The sequence below is a fragment of the Elgaria multicarinata genome, chromosome 4, assembly GCF_023053635.1.
Source record: "Elgaria multicarinata webbii isolate HBS135686 ecotype San Diego chromosome 4, rElgMul1.1.pri, whole genome shotgun sequence".
NCBI classification, from domain to species: domain Eukaryota; kingdom Metazoa; phylum Chordata; class Lepidosauria; order Squamata; family Anguidae; genus Elgaria; species Elgaria multicarinata.
In genome coordinates this window covers 41,749,681-41,771,489 of record NC_086174.1, presented here as the reverse complement: position 1 = coordinate 41,771,489, position 21,809 = coordinate 41,749,681, and the positions used below count along the sequence as shown (strand labels likewise).

Below are 21,809 nucleotides of genomic sequence, written 5' to 3'. Positions count from 1 at the left end.
ACTGCTCTAGGTGCCTTTTTGGATGAGGAGAGGCATAAAAATACTATGACTAATTAATAAATAAAGTCAAAGAACCATAAGAAGAGGAAGCAGGGGGCCAATCGACAGTTTAGACAGCACTCTGAGAAGGCACTCAAGTCACTTGGTCAGTCTTATCCACTAGGATGAGATGTATTGTATTTCTATTTAAAATAGAGTTATTATATCTAAGTTTGAATGTATACATATGAATCTGAATATGCAAATATTATGCAAATTGATGTCTTCTTTTTTGATGCCTGTGTGCACCAGTTGCTGGGGAACATGGGTGGGAGGGTGCTGTTGCACCATGTCCTGCTTGTTCATCCCTGGACGATGGCTGCTTGGCCACTGTGTGAACAGAGTGCTGGACTAGATGGACTCTTGGTCTGATCCAGCAGGGCACCTCTTATGTTCTTATGATGACACAATTCCTCTTTTTTTTTTTTTTTTGGCAATGCATAAACAGCCACCCTACCATATTGTACTCATGCATGAAGAGCATCAATCAACTCATCATAACAATAGACATACTATGATATTATGCAATGTTCAAGCATACTTCCAAGAAGAACCCACAGAAGCATTGATAGAAGCTTCCAATGACTAGCAGTCAAGTGGGCAATAACTATTACATACAGCCACAGAGTTTCAAGGCTCCCTCCAGACAGGATTACTGTAGTGAGACTTGGGCATATTGGACACTTCCTGATGACCAGTAACTGCAGGTTTAGCAAGTTGCCAGAAGACTGGGTCACCTCTGAAGCCCATTACTCGAGGAAATGTTGAGGATTCAGGTGGTTGCTGCACAGCTGAGCTGATTACACAAATGCCACAGCTGCATCTGGTGGCCAGCTCAAGGGTTGGCAAGGAGGGTGAGCAGACTGGGCTGTGTTTCCAGGTTCAGTCTGATAAGAAGCCCCAATATTTATTGGGGAGTATGGCAAATTACCAAGCAGAGAGTGATGGGATCCAGGAGGTACCTGCTCCTGCATTGAGTATGGACAGATTCCTCCCTGTCAGCAGGATTCTTTGCTCAAGGCCACCTGCATGGTGAAGTCCTTTTGTGTGTGACAAATTATTGGAAGAACTAGCCACTGCTGCGAGGGCACTGGGGATGCCTGCATGAATGGTTTCCAGCCAGACACAGGAATATCTCCCAAGCCAGCTACCTGAACCATTTTCTTCTTAATTGCTTCCCCTGAGTGTGAGAGCAACACATCTTCAGCACTTTGGTTTGTCTCCTTTATTAACCCCTTTTTGTATTTCAAACCTATAAAAGTGGAGGTGTTACTTTTCAGGGAGAAGTAATGGCCTCCACCAGTAGGACCCCATACGGTTATCCCACATACATTTCCAGAACTGATAACATTGTTCTCTGTTCCTTGTGGGAAGAATAGGGAATACATGTGGTACAAATACCCCACCACACTGTAGTTTGAATTCCCTTGCAGTCCAAACACAGCCAGCACTAGCCTTCAAATAATGTTTTTGACAGAGTAATAGCCAGGGACAGACAAGGAAGGAAGATGTTCCATTCCAGACATAACAACCAAGCCAACCCATTGCCCATTGGATAGCAACCTGCACATGAAACCCTAGTAGTGCTCTCTCTCTCTCTCTCTCTCTCTCTCTCTCTCTCTCTCACACACACACACACACACACACACACCAGGGTGCAGGGAAAGGGAAGTCCCATTGAGTTGCTACATGGGAAATGCAGGTATAGTTCCATATAGTGTGTTTGCATGGGTTCCTATGTGACAACACACTTTTTGCAAGGGAGAATGATAGGAGACACATAAGAATACAAGGTCACAGTTAAAAAAAAAAGGATGTTAACTGGCTTATAACAGTAGGAAAGAAAAATGTAATGGGATGCAAGAGAAGGGAATTCAGCTCCTGTTCCACTACAGCACCATGTACATTGATGGTGCTATATAAATAAATAATAATAATAATAATAATAATAGGTAACCAGCCAGCAACAATAAGTTGAAATAGAGAAATAGAGAGATAGCTAGCTAGACTAGAACCCAGGTCTTCCAAGTCAGAAAGCAATAAACTCACCACCAGATGCAGGGATTATGATGGGGCCTTTATATTTTCCTAGGTACCTAGCCAATGACAGTGGTGGCTGTACTTCCCATCACATCTACAATGCATGCTAGGTGGGACTTTACTTGGTTTAGGGGTTTTGTCGCCCATAGTCTGTGGCCTTGGCTGCAAGTGCATGCTGTACACAGTGTTGATACACTTGCTACAACCTGTTCAGTGGAGGAGAGCTGTTAAATGAATACACAGTTGCCTCTCACTGCAGGAGATTATCTTCCACCTTTTTTTCAATACACCCCAAGGTTGCATATATAGGTTTACAGGAGGTCTTCCATCTAGGCAATGACTAGATCCACAGATTAGCCTCAGCGGTGTTGTTGCAGCATGTGCCTTTAGACCTTAACCTTGATCACTGCCAGAGCACCTGAGCTAGTGTTTCTTTGCTGGTGCTCTGCCCTGATTTGCTTGGGAGCCAATCCCTTGTCATGTCTTATTCACATGAAGCAGGCTTCATGTGGGTGAGAACAAGTGTGACGATGGGACATGATACGCAAGGAAAAAGGAATAGGGAGGGAAGAGGGGGATTTAATTATTTTAGCAGGCCTTGTGGAATGGCTCTACTCTCCCTCACCTCAGCTTGATGGAATGACTGCTGCTGGTGACCAGATTTGGACTGAACTGTCATGTCTAGCTCTGCTCCCCTAGGGTTAGGAGAAGGTGTTTCAGGTGATCAATCAGAATCTGACTCTGAAGTAGAGGAGATGGCACCGGAAACATGCCATATTATACCAGTGGGGGAGGCAGCTCTCATGGGCTCTTCACCAGCTGGGAATGAATTTTCTCCAGAGCTTATCTCCTCAAGGGTAAACAACACACAGTCAATGGGAAGCTAGTATTGTTCTGAAGGAGAGGGCACAGAGGTTAGCCAATCCTAGAGTATGCCACAGACTAAAACAAGTGGAACTAAAGGAAGGTGAGAGAAAGTCAGCCTGGTTGGCATCTCATCAGAAGCTGCCTCACACTCAGTCTCTGAAGTTAACACATTTTGGGAAAGTGCTTTCCATTCTTCTTGAAAGGACAATTGTCTTGCTTAGTTTGCATAGTTTTGCCTAGAGGAAAGTTCCTAGAGATTAGACTCCCTTCAGGTGGGAAGAGACGTTTATTGCTTAAATAAACATTTGTGGGTTACTTAGCAGACCTCATTATTGTCTCCCAGGAAGGCAGGAAGTCTTGGGAAACACAACATGAACAGCCCATCAAATAGAGGACACCTTTGGCTAGCTCTCCAAAATAGAGAACTGTCCTTTGTAAAGTAGGAGACCTGGCTACCATACATATGGAGTGGTGCTGGCAAAGATGTCATTGACCTTATGGGAGTATTTGTTAGTGTTATTGTTCCAGTTAATGTTTCATTTCCAAAACATTGTGATTGTGAGAGTTTACGATAGTGACTAAAAAATTCTGGTGCAGCTGCTATAGTGTTGTGAATGCCAGCATAACAGAATCATGGGATCGACATGTTGGTCTCAAAATGCATTTCTTGCCTAAATATTTAAACACATAAATAACTTTCAGCTATTCCACCTTGTCATTTTAAGCTTTCTGACATTTATTGTTCTGAAGAAAAGAAAGGTCAAACTTATCAAATCTGCATTTATACTTCCATGACATTTTTCTCCAACCAAATTTTTCTGAATTACAGAGGCAAGACAAATGTAGCTCATTTCATAAAGGACCTTTTTCATCTATGCATGGTTGCCTATGTTGTAGCACACATTTCTGAATATTCTTTGAATAAAGGAAAGTCATAATTCAGTTCAACAGGAATTTGGCAGGCTGTCTTGGGAAATGAGGCTTGTGTTCTAGTTCGGTCACTGACTCATTAACAGTGCAATCCTGTATATGTCCACTCAGAAGTAAGGCACAGTGGGTCTAATTCCCAGGTAAGTGTGCATAGAATCATAGAGTTGGAAGGGGTCTATAAGGCCATTGAGTCCAACCCCCTGCTCAATGCAGGAATCCACCTTAAAGCATCCCTGACAGATGGTTGTCCAGCTGTAGTCAAAATATATTGGACAAAAAAAGTAGTCAAAATATATTGGACAAAATATATTGGACAGTGTAGTCAAAATATATTGGACAAAAAAAATTCTCAGGCCTCAGTTTCCAAATATGCTAACTAATTTAGATTGTCTTCCCTTCAGATAAATAAATAGAAAGCAGTTTAGTCCAACTTTTGAATGCGCTGAGCAATAAGTCTGTACACAGACTTGTCTTCTGTTGATTTTCACAATAATTCTATTGCTACTAAATATTTACCTAAAACAGCCCCTTGAGGGATGGCCAATTTTCAGAAACAGATGTACAAAATAGCCCCAGCTAAAGTAATCACTTTTGAAGAAACCCTGTATATATTCCCTTATATTAAACACAGTTCCTCCTTCATTGTTATGTTGCACAATGTATTATTGTCTATCAATATTTTAGAAGATTGAGTTACTGTTAGGAATTCAAACAAAAGCAAATTGAATTTTAAGCAAGTGTAAAATTAAATTATATTTCAAGAAAGCAAATTTCAGATTCATTGGTACAAGTCTACACTTCTAAGTGCGAGACACCGAGCTGAAACAAATCCATACCCCAGCCTTCAAAGAGAAGCTTGAACTTTGAATATCAAATGTACGCAGTGACCTTCGCATAAACAAGTTACAGACCAAGAAACATTTGCTGAAATTACGTGGCAAATAACTCTGACAACTCAGAGACATCCATAAGCTACAGATGGGCAGTTTGCAAACAGGGAACAAGGCTACAGTTTGTCAAATAAATTATTTTTCATGAAAACTGCTCAGGAAAAGGAGGAGGGAAGTAACTCACTGCATTAAAAACTGATGTTTTATTGGGCAAATCAAAGAGAATCCAGACATCCTGGCTGCTGAAGTACTTGTCCTCTTAACTAAACAGGACTAGATATTTAAGATGCAGCTTCAGTGATAACTTCTCCTGAAAAAGAACTACAAATGAACTGGAGTTCTAAATACCCATTTTTAGTACCAAGGAAGTCCAGTCCTGAAGGAATCATTGTTGAAACTCCTCAAACCTGGACTCTATTTGTGATTGGTGATGATTCAGCAAACTGGAGCATAATAAACAATGTACCAAGTACTGAGATAGTTCAGTGGTCATGGTATCGCCTTAGGAATTTCTTTCCCTACTGCAGATATTTTGCTTCCAGGAGAACTCTAAGCATTTCTGTACCATTGTTCTCCAACTGTAACTGAGAATAACTGAATTTCTTTATTATACAGGTATGTGGCCTGAATCGATGTTGCAATAAGTTGTTGGTGGCTTACAGAGGTGGTTGTCAATGTTGCTAGCAAGGTTGAGAGAAAAGCGCCTAGAAAATTCAACGCTGCTTAGGAACCCTGCCAAGCTTAGGTCATGCAGAAACCACTCTTCATGCATACTTCATATTGCAATTAAATTGCTCTTTGAACTCAACTTCTGTATAGGACATTGAGAACCAGTGGATAGTGCTCTTTTCCTTTCTTTTTAAAATAGACTGGATTCAATTCCAAGTTCGAACATGGCCTTGGACAAGTTACAATTGCTCAGCATGAGTCCTCATCTGTAAATTGGGAGTTACAATTACCCTACAGGATAATGTAGAATATGAACAAATTAAAGGCTGCAAAGTACACACATGCACACACACATTGCATTTGTGTATACTGTAATACTATTGAAGTCTGTGGGATTTAAGCAGTATTGAAGGCAATAATTGTAAAAGCCATTTGCACATTAAATATGCACTTATTTAATTATCAGTCCAAGGCTAGATCTACACTACTACTTTATAGTGGTATTGAAGTGCACTGATAACTGTTGGGGTACAATGCACATTCCGTATATCACTTTCATCATGTTATAGCCTGCTTTTTATTCCACATTTGTAATGATTTGACACAAGGTGTAAATCTTGCCCAACTAAAGATTTTCACAATTCAGTGTTAAACATTCTTGTAAATTTGACTGACATCAATGAGACTCAATGGGGAAAAGATATTCCTTTTGGACTGTAGGAAGATTCCACTGGAGGTTGCATTGCATTTGAAGTTAAAGCCCAACAAATATAATTGACTTAAACACACAATAGAATAATTGCAGGGAATTCATAGAATCATAGAACACAGAATCATAGAATAGTAGAGTTGGAAGGGGCCTATAAGGCCATCGAGTCCAACCCTCTGCTCAACGCGAGAATCCACCTTAAAGCATCCCTGACAGATGCTTGTCCAGCTGCCTCTTGAATGCCTCTAGTGTGGGAGAGCCCACAACCTCCCTAGGTAACTGATTCCACCGTCGCACTGCTCTAACAGTCAGGAAGTTTTTCCTGATGTCCAGCCGGAATCTGGCTTCCTTTAACTTGAGCCCATTATTACGTGTCCTATGCTCTGGGAGGATCAAGAAGAGATCTGAGCCCTCCTCTGTGTGACAACCTTTCAAGTATTTCGAGAGTGCTATCATGTCTCCCCTCAAATGTCTCTTCTCCAAGCTAAACTTGCCCAATTCTTTCAGTCTCTCCTCATAGACCCCTAATCATCCTCATTGCCCTCCTTTGAACATGTTCCAGCTTGTCTGAATCCTTCTTGAGGTGTGGTGCCCAGAACTGGATGCAATGCTCAAAATGAGGCCTAACCAGTGCCGAGTAGATTAAAAAACAACAACCCAGACTCTAGACAATCAGCAAATTATGTAGCTCTTCCCATTAGCCTTTGCCACACATACCCTAGTTTATATTTTTCACTTGAGTGCATTTTTTGATGTTCTTAGGATTAGTAAAACAAATGAAAGGCACAACATAAAATGAATGTTCTCTGGGGCCGCTGAGTACTATCTCATATGCTCTAAGCCTATGGGTATATTTGCACTACAGATGTAAACTGATTTAATAGTCATTCCATCTCTCCAAGGAATGCTGGGAATTATAATTCTGTGAGGGGGGACTAGGGGATTATAACAGACAATGCTGAGCACCTTCATCAAACTGTAATTCCTAGGATTTCATGGGGGAAGCCATGCTAATTAAATTGGTGTAAATCTGATAGACATTTGTAGTGTAGATATATATTTAGAGCCTAAGGGTTTCTGTACACTGTACCTTTTTCACCATTACTCTGAGGCAATTGCTAGCAGCTCTTAATACTGTTAAAAAGCAATCAATGGCTATTAGTCCTGATGGTTATGTGCTACCTCCAGTATCAGAGGCAGTAAGCCTAAATACACTGGTTGCTGGGGAACATGGGTGGGAGGGTGCTATTGCACTCAAGTCCTGCCAATGGGTTCCTGGTCAACAGCTGGTTTGCCATTGTTAAGAGAATGCAGGACTAGATGGACCTTTGTTATGATCCAGCATGACTCTTCTGTTGAGAAAAGTAGACTGAATTTACTTACTAATAGATTCCCATGTGCTCCTAGTGAACTTCTTCTAGTCACTGCACAGACGTAGGCTTGCAGCCATGCAAAAGAAAATTAAGCAGTCACTGCAACTAACAGCCAGAACACATGTAACATTTGCCACAAGGATATCATCATTAAAGGCCAATCTGTGGAAACTGTCCTGGCCACAGCATGTCAAACTACTTAGCATGAGGTTCAGTATCCAGCCTCATGCTAAGAGTCTCTAGACCGAACCTTGGCGATGCCAAGAATGTGCATCAGGACATGAAGATTCACAACATGATGAGAGAAAGAGATCCATATTTCAATGTACACTTTGTGGTAGAAATGCTGCCAGTTGCTACAGTGAGTCCATTTCAGCAACTTCTTCATAGTGTATATTATGTATGCTGTGGCTTGAAGGGGTGAAATAGTAAAATGTGTGATATCAACAAGTTCTAAGGCTATACAATCCTAAAAGCAATTAGGCAGCAATTCTTAATTAGCTTCCTCTAACAGAAACCAACTGAAGCCAAGGGGGAAATTCCAGGATTCCACCCTGTAGCTAGAAAGACAGGCCAACACCTCAGAAGGGAAAGGTGAACGACTGTTGAGAAGGAAAAGTCATGGCTGGCAGAGGGTGTCCATGGTATTTCAGTGCAGTGTGCCTGGCAATGAAGAACAGTAGCTGGGTAAAGACCTCCACATTGTCAGTGACATGGTTCCTAGAGATGGAAGCCCATTCTGCCCCTGGATATCTTGTAGAAGCGTGATGAAGGGCAGGGCTGTTGTTGGAAATTAGGGAAATTTATAAAGGATAAGGCTATCAATGGCTATTAGACATTATGGCTATATATTACAGAGCTGTGTACTATTGGCCTCTGGAAATTCTCCACCCTATTTGTGGGCAGAGAAATTGAAGGGACAGTTTCACCAAATATCATCAAAGAAAATCTCAAAAAATTCTCACAAGTAGGGCTCACTCTTGGTAGGGGTTGTGGCTCAGCTTTTTCTTTTCTATTCTATTTAAGTTCTTTTGTGCTGCCACTGCAAGTACCAACAGCATCAACTGTGTTGGCTGCCTGCATTTAGCATCCCCCTGCCATTTTCTTCCACCACAATGCAGGTGGGTGCGGGGGGGGGGGCAGTGTTGTGTCTAGCTCCAGGGAAGTGGTGGAGCAAGTCTTGTGCCAAATTCTGTCCTCCAAGTTCCTGAAAGTTTTCTTCCCCCATGAAAGAAGCTTCTGTTGTACTGCATCATTCAAATTGTTTATCATTAATTTTGGTGGTGTTTTTTTTTTTTTTTTTTTGGCTTACCTAATCCCTTGCAAGGCAGCCAAGGGTACTGTGTGTTTGTTTTCTTTCTTTTATACATTTCTCCATTGCTCTGCAGCCTCCTAATATGCCTGATCTGGGGGCGGGGGAAGCCCTAGGGGAGGAATTACCTTGCACTGTCTTCCCCTGCACTTTAATTGAAGTGCGGGAAGCTAAGGAGGCTACATGTCGTAGAGATGATTGTACAATAAAAGACAAGACATTCGCTCACACTCCTCACCTACCTCTTAAGTTATGTAAGCACAAGAAACCCAAATACAATCAATGAGAATTTCTCCAAAATTATCTTCGCCATTACATTAATTTTCAAAGCAATTTCTTTTCTGTCAAATTGAATGAGAATGGTTGAAAAAAATGTGGGGGCAATATTTGGCACAGCACTGATAGATTACCTCCTGGATCAGAAGCAGTATGCCTCTCAATACCAGTTCCTAGGAGAAACAGGCAAGAGGGTACTATTGCGCTCAGGCCCTGCTTCTGAGCAGTGGTGCAGCTAGGTAATTTTAGACCTTGAACATAATAGTTTTATGGGAGGGGGGCTGCATGGTCATGTGCATTACTTCAGTTATGAAGCCCACAACTAACATTTCTCTTCCCCTCCCCCTCCAGCCACCATTAAATTCTTTCTACACTATGTTATGTTAGAAGAAGAACAAAACTGTTTGCCAACACTAATTCAAAACAACAACTCTGAGCATGTGCAGTTTTGCATTTTAATCTCACTTAAATCATAGCATCATCATGTCTACAAGCATGCCTTTTTCATCTGCTGCTCTTTGAGTGGTCATTTGGTCTGGGAGCTGGGCTGTGGGCCCCTGGATTTTAGCCCCAAGGTCCAGCCCTAGCTTACCACTGCTTCTGGGCTTTTCACCAGCATCAAATTGGCCATTGGTGGAGCAGAATGCTAGATTAGATTTTTTATTATTATTATTACATTTTTATACTGCCCAATAGCCAAAGCTCTCTGGGCAGTTCACAAAAATTAAAACCATGAAGAACATAATAAAACAACCAACAATCTAAAAACACAAATACAAAATACAGTATAAAAAGATAGGACTTGAAATAAGAAGAGCCATACTAGATCAAACCAAGGATCCATCTAGCATTCCATTCTCATAGGTCTCATCTATACCAAGCAGGATATTACACTATGAAAGCGGTATGAAAGTGGTACATAAAAGGCAGGAACCACACTACTACTTTATAGTGATATTGAAGTGTACTGGCAGGATCTACACTACTGCCTTATAGTGGTAATGAAGTGCACTGACAACTGTTGGGATCTATGACACATCTACACCAAGCAGGATATAACGCTATGAAAGTGGTATGAAAGCAGTATGTGGTATGTGTCATGGGTCCCAACAGTTGTCAGTGCACTTCAATACCACTATAAAGCCGTAGTGTGGCTCCTGCCTTTGATATACCACTTTCATAGTGGAATATCTGCTTGGTGTAGATGAGCCCATAGTGTCCAACCAGCTGCCTATGGGAAACCCACAAGCTGGGCATGAGTGCAACAGTACTCCCCAGCCATGTTCCCCAACAACTGATGTACACAGGCATCCTGCCTCTGATCCAGCACAGCTCTTCTTATGTTCTTGTTATGAGTGTGATGGAATCCCTCCCCTCTAAAACTGCACACCTGGGGAAGGGAGCAATCCCATCCTCTTTTTCTATGATGAGAGGACAAAGACCACAGAGGACACACCTGGAGGCAACATGGAGGTCAGGGCATCACAGGATGATTCAGCAACTAAACATTCTGAGTGTTGTTGCATAGTGAGCCACAATAATCTATCTCAAGCTGTCTAAGACAGCATCCAGACAGAAGATTGCTTTTTCTGTTGTCTGGTAAATTGTCAATGCATTTTGATTCCAGAAGCCAATTACTGTGCTATCCCTCTGCTGATCACCACTAGTCCGAACAACAGAACAGAGGGACCTGCAGATCCAGCTTAGGCACCACAGTCCAAATAGAAGGATTGCTGGGAGGTGGGTCAATTCAAAACATCATGCAAAATTGTGTACCTCTTACTTGTGAGTATTGTTTCCTGGGCTAGGTCTACACTACTTCATTATAGCAGTATTGAAGTGCACTGATAACTGTTGGGGCACATTAAACATTCCATAAAGTGCTTTCATGGTGTTACTTCCTGCTTTTTATTCCACATTATCCAAAATACCACAACAAATATCACTGTGTGTTTTATAAGGTATAAAAGCACAAGAGGGATATAGCATTGCCATGAAGGGATCGTAATGATTTGACACAAGATGTAGATCTAGCCTTGTACTTCTGCTTTAACTTTTGTGAACTGCCCAAATAGCTTCAGCTATTGGACAGTATAGAAATGAAATAAATAAAAATAAATAAAGAAAAAAATTGTGTTATCCAGATACTCAGTAAGTTGCCATGAGAAGTACACCTTACACATCCATGCAACTAATCCATCTAGACCAGTGTATATATTTAAAGTACTTACATACTGTATCCTTTTCATTAATATTACATTCTCTGGAAGATAGTGTGGTTGATGTATATCCTTACTGTTTTGTCACAAGGCTGTCTCAACATAGATATTTACCTTTCTCATCCTGCTTCATGGCCATTTTAGCATGGGCAATATCAAAGAGACAGATGAGCCTCTCTCGTGTAAGAATGAGCAATATCTTTTGGTTCCACCTTGGAAAGTTTTAGCAGGCTTGAAGCGAAAAGAGTGCATTCTGCAATCTATTCCAGACATCCTTAAAGTGGAAAGTATGTCCAGAGGATATTCCCTGTCCGTGCTAGGCATATCAATGCATATTCTGTGATCTGCAGTATGCAGAAAGGTCAACAGCACTCTCAACCCCTTGCTGTACATGGCCTATATGACCAGATTCTTTTGGACATCTCCAGCCTATGTTAAACCTAACCACCTTATCTTTGGTGAGTTTCCAGACCAAAACCCACCAAAATACAGGTCCCAGGTCCAGTTCAGAAATAATTCTGCTCCAGCTAGCACCCTGTTTCTGGTCTGAATTCCAGTTGAAAACCTGATCTATTCAGTCTATAGATTGGTTTCCAACAATTTCTTTCCATTCTCTTTCTTGTATATGACATTTCATGTCAGTATATGTCTCCTTACATACTGAAATTCAGTGGCCAGGTTTTTGCATACTTTAAATCTGTGGAGCTCTGCTACTCTTGGTATGTAGAGTCTAAAGGGGAACCAAGGCTACATTGAGACCCTTTCAGAACAACATTCCATCTGCTTTTGAAGTGTGAGCATGGCAATACGTGTAACAAGAATGCAATTACAAGCTATGGTGCCAGAATAGCTTCAGACATGTTAAATTAGTATTAGTCTACATGTGAACTGTAGATAAGGGATAAATGTACCCACAAGTCCCAAATGAATGTGTTAAAGGTTTCTGTTAGGAATACTGCTCAACATTTGAATCTGTCTCATGCATCAAAGGATCATGTCCTTCTGAATCATCTCTAGACTACATTACACAGTCTATGCTTTAATATACACCCCCAAACACACAGCTTTGCATATGTGAGTGATAACTCACCATCATAGAAAGTTAAATCTTTCTTATCCTCCACAGATTACTGAAACATCCCAACAAACTTGCTTGATGTAGCAAACATCTCCAGCACTGTATCAGCAGATTTACCTATAGCTGAACTGCATGGCCCCATCGTTTATAGATCTTGGCCTGAGTTCATACTTTCATTGGGGCTGGGGCTGTCCTTGCAAGGTGCTGGAGTAAGCTCATTCCTTTCCTCTTCATCATACAGATTGTCTCTCATGTGAGCAGGGCACTCCATCACATAAATGCCCTATCATACACAGAGGCCTAGTCTGCATGATTCTTCCCCCTCCAAAAAAAAGTGTGAGGGTGTTGAGCTGATCATGTAAATTGACAACCAGAAGAATGGACATTTGTGTGGAACATGTGGCAGGCACAAGGTATTATTTACATGGTGGAGGGGTTAGAATCATCCAGATTGAGTAAAATTCTGCCTGGTAAATGAAGGAACTGGAACTCATTTCTATCCAACATTGCAGCCTAAAGTATTATTCAATCTTCAAAAATTGCAGAATTTCACACAATTAAAATTTATGAGCTCCTGTTCACCTGTAAATTGAGAAAGTTTTGGAAAACTCTGAAGATCCTTTGACAAAGGGTGAGAACTGCAGTGTAGAATCCCTACAGTCCCAGTTATGCCTTGCCTACCAATTGAGAATAGGACGTTTCATCTAAGGATTTCTACTGCCATGTTCTGAAAAAGTCCCATAGAGCTTCCATAGTTATCCTTTAAGATTACTTATTTTACAAACGTTCACCATCAGCTTAAAATTAATGCCCACACACACTTAGGGTCATCCTTGATTTGTTTAAAAAGGAAAGGGTGAACTTCAGCTAAGTTTTTTTTTAAAAAAATGAGCTTCATTCTGTTTGTGTGTTTATGTGTGTGTGTATTCATAATTAAGTCAACAAGAACATTTACTGGAACTTCTTGCTTGTTTGAAAACCAGATAGAGTTCAGCTGTAGTTTGTTTCCCAGACTATCAATACTCTAATCTCAGTTTACATGAAGAAAACTTTGCCAGCCAACAACAACAAAAAATAGGATGTTAATTATGTATCTCCATTTGTGGCAATTGTGAACTGCTCACTGAAAGGGGAAGGAGAAAAAGCTTACAGTTTATTAAACAAAGTGTTTTGCATTGTTAACTTTAGGATTGCATTGTTTGCAACATGTTTCCAATTAACTTGAGCAATGGAACAACTGCTTAAATGTCACTTCTGCAACAGCTTGGCTGGTGTTAACAGCATTGGAAGTTCTTGTGTAGATCAACCAGTGTCTTTGGATTGCGTTGTAAGTATAGTACTGAACAAGCATGTCTTGAAACTGAATGCATAGTCTACAGCTTCCCCAGATAGTAACCAGAAAGACCTTCAGGTTCCAACTGTTTCTCTGAAATCACATCTTTGATGGTTCTGGAATTGAGGGCAAGGCTTCTGAGACATTTTTTAAAGAACCCACTGAAGGTTCCCTGTCAAAAAAACTGAATATGACCCCTGCTTGTCCAATTTTTATTTCATTTAGACTGCTTTTAGTCCAGATTATGCCCACTGAAGTAATTTCAGCAATTTAAAACTTTCTGGCCCATTGATTCCTGTATAAGACAGAAGCTGGATACTTCAGCTTTCATTTTCAAACCAATCAGAAGATATAAATCTCTTCAAAGATTTATTTAAGACTGAACTGCCAGCCACTAATGTGGGGTTACTAACACTCCACTGATTAGGGTTCTCTTTAATAAATGCCAGCTTATGTCCTTATGGCATGTTATAAGGGATATGATGCTAATTAGGGATTACTTAAAATTACAGAAAAAGCTCCAGTACAGACGATATTACTGGTGAAGCACGTGAAGAGAAGGAGGGATGAAATCTTGATTCAGAAGTCCACATGAGAAAAACTGGAGCAAGAGGGCAGGCAATTCAGTGGTCTGATCTTAGAATTAATGGGACTGAATCCATGTATACAATCATTGAGTCCATTCCTTAGAATACAGGTGGGCAGGTTTTGTTTTGTTTTTTATTTGGGAGGGACAGATCTTTCCTCGTTAAGTTTTTCATGTGTTGGAGCAATCTGACTCAGTCATTGCAGCCCCCAGCATAGCTTGGCCATGGAGGGTTCATTTTCCTAGGGAGAAATCTCAGCAGGTGCCCATCCAGACAAAATAGAAGGATACCACAAGCTCCAGAACAAAATCCTCACATGACATGCTTTGGCTTGGCTCCAGTGTTGCAAGGGCAGATGTCCATTCATGCAATGGGACTTCTACTGATGCAATGGAGCTTCCACCCACACAACTGGACTTCCCCATCCTCCCCTGCCCCCCATGTGCACACCAAATCTGTTCTAGAAGGTCCCTCAGCTCTCTGAAGTAAATTTATCAGGAGCAGAGGGAGGCAAAAGCTGCCAGTAATTTCCCTTCCACTGGACCCAGCCCATACATACTGTTCCCATTCTGTCATGAGGAGTGACAGGAGCCTGAAAGAATCATGGCATAGGCCACAGGCAGCCTGGGGGCTGCCAGTTGGCCATTGCTGCCTAAGAATATGGAAGCATCCTCTTGGGATAGAAAAATGCCCCTGAAAAGCATGATGCAAAAGAATTTCCCCATGTATATGCTTCTCCATCCTTTGAGAATAAGACTATTGTCTCTGCTTATTGGTCCATTGTCTAGACATTTCTTCCTAAATAAATAAATTCTGAAACTTTCAGTGTGCTATTTGATTTGTACATAATATACAGTACATTCTTCAAACCATTTACTCTATAGCAGCCAAAATGAACTCAGAACTACTCTGGAACCAGTAGACTGAGAAATGAAGTCTGGCAGTCTGATATACAATCTAATTAAGTCTCAATATTTGTATTTTTCAGCAGTTTAGATCATTTGAAATTCATGGACTACATAAACTTAAATCATAATACTTCATATTACCCACATTAAGAAGTGGGATGTATCCTATTGTATCTCTCCAGATAGCAATCCATATTCTAACGTTCATATTCTAACAGAGTAAACTATAGAGACAAATGATTAACTGTTTCATAGAACTCACGCAGCATGCATTTACATCATGGGGTTTAAATTATGTCTTGTGGGACGTTTTTTTCTTAAGCATACAGATAAACAATCGAAGGGAATCTCTTGATTCAGGCAATGCGTTTAAGGCACCTGCACTGAAATACTGAGATATTGATTTTAATCAGTTAGTTAATGGAAGAAGAGGTTAAATTGAAATTAAGATTGGCCATTGACAGGTCATTAATCAGCTGACAGCTTTAGCAGTTAAAGACTTATATAGGACCTCAGTGATGTTGGTTCAGAATAAGCGACCTGTAAACTGCAGCTAAAGAAATCCATCCTCCTTACCAATCAACTACTCTGTAAAGTCTTTTCTAGGCAAAAGTGGGTTTTTTGCAACTCAAAAGCACACACAATTTTTCACAACACATGGCTGCTCCAATACATCATGCTGTCCACTTTGTACATTTTCCAAGACCAACAGACTCAAGACCTTGCTATTCTGTCTTGAGAATTCCTTTAAAATGTGATTTATCTTACACATTTAATTGGGAATAAGTAGCCATGCATAGGGTGGAGTTGTTAATCAATTACCTAGAAAGACAAAGAACTAACATTTGCACTTCTATAGATAAAATTAACATTCCAGTAGAACCAGAGCACCAATGTCCACTGGATTGCTTCAGTGTATGTGATTCCCTCTTGGACTGCAGCTATATGACGTTCCTCCTTTATTATTTTCTAAAAGGGGAAAGGGCAGTTCATTGGTCAAGGAAAAGAGGAACATCGCTTTGATCAGCCTTCTCCTATTCAGCAGAACCAAGGTTCCTGGACAGAGCACTGCAAGGCCCTGTGCCTACAAGCCTGCAGTACATTATTCTACAGTAGGCACCTCAAGGCCAATGGAATGGGGTGGAGAAGAGTTCAGGCAAGCACAACTGGAAGAGACAAGCAGTTTTCAATAAACTCCTCCAATTCCATTCAGACACACATACATTTTCTTACATCGTGGGATGTAGCTGGGTTGTTGTTGTTTTAAAGTCATGTTGGACATTTTTAGAGCACAATTCAAACTCTCAAGAAGAGGCTTGGAAACAGCTATATGACTGATATTATGAGGAGGTAAAGTGAATTTTAAAAGCACTAGCAAAATACCTCATTAGATTTCTGGGATAAATAAGAACAGAGACATAGTGGTCTTCCCGCATTCCCCTTCCAAATCATCCTGGCCCAAAGCGTGGACTCAAAGAGGGCAAAGAGACACAAACCCCCTACAACCTTGCTATTTGACTCCTGGTAGGCTTCCCAAACTTTTCCCAGCAGCAGACTTGGCTCTTCCAACTAGGTAACTGCAAGTACAAGAAAGCAAATGATCTTATCTGGACGCAGAAGTCGCTAAACAGCTGCTCACCTCTGGTGGCCATCTGGAAGAACAAGCGGGGCTGGGAAGCTCTGATGGCCGCAGATAAGCTGCCTTCCTTGCCCTGGAAAGACGCCTTCCTCTCAGGCATCAACCGGATTCTCAGCCTGCCTTCTCCGGAGCTGATCCACGAGCTGAATTCCTCGGTGAGGGTAAACTCGAGCTGGCTGGCCTCGGCCCCAGTCCTTTCCCCGGCACGATGCCAGGCGCAGTCATCCCTCAGGTTGGCTTCGCCCACTTCCAGCACCAGCTGCTTGGCGCGGCGTAGCTTTCGCACCGCGCCGCCTTTCAGCACCTTGGACGGGGCTCTGCCGCGGCCGGCCGGCTCTGCCGGGGCGCTCCGGGGAAGCCAAGCGCCGGCAGTGCGCAGCAGCGGCGAGCAGTCCAGCACCAGGCTGCAGCGCGCCTGAAACCCGCCCGAGGGCTCCCCCGCGCCGCCCAGCACCAGCTCCCGCAGGTAGGTCCGGAACAGAGAAGGCACGATAAAATCCATGGCCAGGCTCTTCCTCTGCAGCCTGGAGAAATTCGGCGCCTCCCGCTGCGGCGGCTGCCCAGGGCGGGAGCCCAGCGGGGAGCTCCCCGCTTCCAGGGGCACCGCTCGGGCGGCAAAGGCGAGCAGAGCGGCCGGGAAGAGGAACGGCGGGAGACCGGCCCCTCTCATATTGCCATGGGACGGCGCGGCTAGATGGAGAAAAGTCGCCTGCCTTGCACTGGAGTTACCCGCGAAACCACGCCGCTCAGGCGGCCCTCCGACTCCGTCCCTCCTTTGCCCTAGGCGAAACGGGCTGGCCGCGCTGCAGCCCGCTTCCCGGCCTCGCCAGCCCCGGCAGCGGACTAAAGGTCCCGCCACCGCCTCGTGGCGCGCGCACACGCTCTCTCGCCCTCGCGCGCTCTTCGGTGGAGAGGAGAGGCGAAGAGAAACGGCGGCTCCCCTCGCCTGGCTCTCACGCCCAGGGCGAAAGGAAGCGACAGTTGGCTCCGTTTGGCGGAAGCGTAGTTGGCAGCCCGCTTCCCTGCTCCGTGTCCCTCTCGCTCCTTTGCCAAGTCCGAAAGGACGCGCCGTAGACTGCGAGAGGCACCTTCCGCTTAGTCCTCTCGGAGGACCCCCCGCCTTCCCGAGGGGCGCCAAGTAACTGCGCTCGCTCCGGAATCCTCCTGCCTCTGGGAGTTCCCGAGGGGGTGTATCGCGTCGTAGCCTCTGAAAGTCCGTCGTCCTCGCCGTCGCCACGCAGTTAGCACTGGGCTCCCCGCCCGGTCAGCTGGCGCTGGCGGGCGCCTCCTCTCTCGCCCCTGCTAGAGGCGAGCGGGAAGGGTCCGCAAAGAGAGCCGCCGCCCCCCGCCCCGCCGCCCCGTGCTGGAGGCTCTCCTCGAATCCTTTGCCTGCCGTCGGCTAGAGCGGGCGCTGGGCTCCCTTTGCGCGCTGCTGCGCTTCCCTCCGGGGGCGCTTCTTCGGCTTTCCTTCGCCCCCGGCCGCGAGTAGGTGATGGAAGACCTCCTTTTGGCGGGAAGGGCGGGCCTCCAAATTACCTCAGGGCTCGCCGCTATGGGTGGTGGCCAGAAGGTGAGGAGGCTTCTTCCCTGCCAGTTGCCCGCGCTTTTCTCGGTCCCTCGCCCTTCCCCTTCTTGCCGCCTTTGCAAAGCGAGAAAGCGAAGGCGGGAGCTGGTCTGTTGTTGCTGCCGCCACTTGAGATAGTCGCGGCTACTCCACACTTGCTTGGCTCTTCAGCCTCGCTTGGTTCCTCTTCTTCTTTTGCTTTCTGCGGCCACCGCCGCTGCGAAGATTTTTACAGGCTCCAACTACCCGCCACAACCCAGGCATTACCCTGTGAGCGCTGACATCACGCACGAGCGCGGCTCCTGGCAGCCAATGGACATTTGGGGGGAATTCATTATGCAAATGAGTAGAGGCAAGAGGGAGGGAGGCACAAGCGGGAGAAGAGCCGGCCATTGAGAAAAGCGGCGAGATTCATTCTGTCTGTCGCCCGCCCCTTCCCGCCCGCCCGCTCTCTCTCTCTCTCGCTCTCTCTCTCTCTCGCTCGCTCTCTCTCTCCTATTTCACTGATGGCAGAGCAAGCTGGCTGTTTTAAGCAAATGAGAGAACTCTTGAAGGGGAATTTGCAATCATGCACTTTCCCTAATTGTGCATTAAAAGATTAAGTAGACCAAGCAAAAGAAAAGAAAAAAGAGGTGGTGGGGCAGAAGCCCCTACAAAATAATACAGGACGTGCATAGGAAGCCTTGAATTCACCACCTCTCTTATTGCTGTAACGAGATATAAATCACTGTCTAGGAGAAATAAAGAGGCAGATTTGAAACACCAATGCAAGGTGAGTGAGGGCTAGTGCAGATCAAACGATTCAAAAGCAAAAAGATGCACTCTACTGCTGCCCAGTAGAGATGGAGGTAGGCTCCCTCTGTTCAAAATGCCCCACACCTATGTGAGGTAAGCCCAGACATTTCTAAATGTGGGCCTGATCTCTTATTGCTCCCTATTTGGGCAGTTTTCTGCCAAGGGCCCCCTCCTCATGGCTCCAATTTCGGTGGGGTTGTGAATCCACCCTGGGTTTCAGTCACAACCAGCCAGAATTCTAAAGGAGCTATCCGAGGGGCTGAACCTGTTTTGGGCTAGGTTTCTGCACCTTGGATAGCTCCTTTAGAGTTGCTGCAGGAAGGAAGATCTCGCTCCCTTCTTTCCTCCTTCCACTTGCCACCAGACCAGCTACCATAAGTAAGGGGTGGGAGGGGAGGGTTTGGAGGATTTTTAATGGGTGAGTGAGAGGTTGGGGATTTGGGTGGAAGGAGCTGGATTCTTCTCTTTTGCTCAGACTAAAATTTGAGGCAAGGAGGACAGGTGACAGCACTAAGGACTCGGGATTTCCCATTAATTTTTTTTTAAAAAAATGGTCTGAGCTTCCACAATTTCCATTTGAATCTTTTTTTCCAAGGAAAGCCCCTGACTTTCTTCCTTGTCCCCATGCTGACTTCTTTCCCTTTGCTGAAATGAAATCATTACACCTAATCAAATGTCCAAATATAGATGTCTGAAACTACCAGATTCCTCTTGGGTGTTACATTCTGAACAAAGGGTGGTGGTGGTGGTGGATCTGTTTGAATGCTGAAGTGTAATTTTCATCAACCTTTGGCAGAGGTTTCCATGGAAGGTCACATATGTGTAGCTTTTCCTGCCAGGTGAAGATTAATAGCCTCTGCACTGGGGTGACTTTCACACTAACGTGTATTTAATTCCTTTGACATTATAAATAATAAAAGGTGGGTTTTACTTGTAAAGCTTTCCCAAATGCAGGAGGTACAATGCAAGCCAATATATCAATTTCATTTCTAGCCAAGTTACAGCACAAGAGACTCATGATCTCTGCTTGAAACTTTGAACTTAGCCCATACAATCATTTGGCCACCAGAACCATCACCCAGGTTTTCTGTTTCATTTCTGATAAGAGAGACCCATGTAGAGGGTCAGACTTATTCAGAAGGCCATGCCTCCTCATCGCAAAAACCTTTGCCATCAATGGTAGGTGCTCTGAGGACAGTGGGGCTGTGAATCTGCTCTGGTTTTCAGTCAAAACCAGTCAGGAGCTATCTAACGTGCTGAATCTATTTTGAGGAAAGGCTTCAGCAACTTGGATAGCTCCTTTAGAGTTTTATCTGTTTCTGTCTGAAACCTAGAGCGGATTCAAAACCCCACTGACATTGGAGCCACCAGCCTCTACTGGATGCTGGTTATGGTGATGACTCAAGGGTAAAACGTAGAGCACTCAGCACATGCTCTTCATTGCCACCATTTAGACAGTTCTTTTCTGGAGTGCTTTTGGAGTGTGCTGCTTGCTGCTTAATTAACAACTCAGTACTGCTTCTGCTCATTTTGTTTGCTTAGTTTGGCTTCTGCTGCTTTTATTAGTATGTTGCTGTGTGTTTTAGGTAATAGTTTTCATCTGTATTGCTTTTTGTATAGACTGTAAGCAACATCGGAGATTTAAACTTAAATCAAAAGGCAGGGCTATTTTGAATGATCAATAAAAATGCCCATGTTCAGAGGCAGTTCAGACAACAACAGAAGGTGTTGAAAATGCAAGAAATGAAGATTTCAGCTGACACTAGCTCAGAAAATCAATTCCATCATTTCCACAGTGAGGATTGCCAGGGTGTTTCCCCCGTCCCCTTGAGGAATTCCAGAGCCTCTAACAGCTGCATGACAAGAAAACATTCAGAGGATGCAGGGATGGGAATTCAGCTTCTTCTTCTTGTTGTTTTTATATCCGTGCATATAGTGCCACTGATGTATATGGTGTATCTGCGTCAGAAACAAAGGGAGTAATGTTAAAAACCACTCTATCTACCGTTAAATGCACAGCAACTACAGCACAGGGTACCGAAATTTAGCAAGCGTGCTGCTTATCAAGTCAATTTGCTCAAAGGTATACTGTGGTGAAAAATTAGGTGGGAAAGAGGTAATCTCTCTTCCTATATTCTTGCATACAGCTGCCAAAGACACTTTATAGATCAAGGCTCAGAGATTATTGCTTGGCGTTATTGCAAATGCATTCATATCACCACATGTTTTCCAAGACAGAACCCTGGCAAATCCAGTTATTGATTTATTCTATTTTTTACATTTATCTCCTGCCTTTCTTGAATAATGGAACTCATGGCAGCAAACATAGGATTTTCCTGGCACTCTGCCTTACCAACATCAACCATACTCAGCCCTGCTAAGCTTCATCAAGGCTGATGCATCAAGCCCCTTCGCTAGTTTTTATTGCACAGACCTGATGCAACAGGACCAGTGTTCTGCCTAGATCTTCATATGGAATTTTGGCTGGTGAAACTTGCCATGTCACAGAAAAATCCCTCTTTCAGTACAGCCTTTGAAAAGTTTAGAAACTCTGGGCTGCAACTTTATGGATACTATTTAC

General features: G+C 43.5%; 1 protein-coding gene across 1 annotated transcript in view; it reads right to left on the bottom strand.

The window, feature by feature from the left end:
• The window catches only part of ALK (ALK receptor tyrosine kinase), a 710,717-nt gene that overhangs the window by 679,851 nt on the left and 9,057 nt on the right, over nucleotides 1-21,809 (bottom strand). The window contains exon 2 of the mRNA XM_063125395.1: nucleotides 16,870-18,039. Coding sequence (XP_062981465.1) covers nucleotides 16,870-18,039 — 1,170 coding nt within the window. The remainder of the gene's footprint in view (nucleotides 1-16,869; nucleotides 18,040-21,809) is intronic.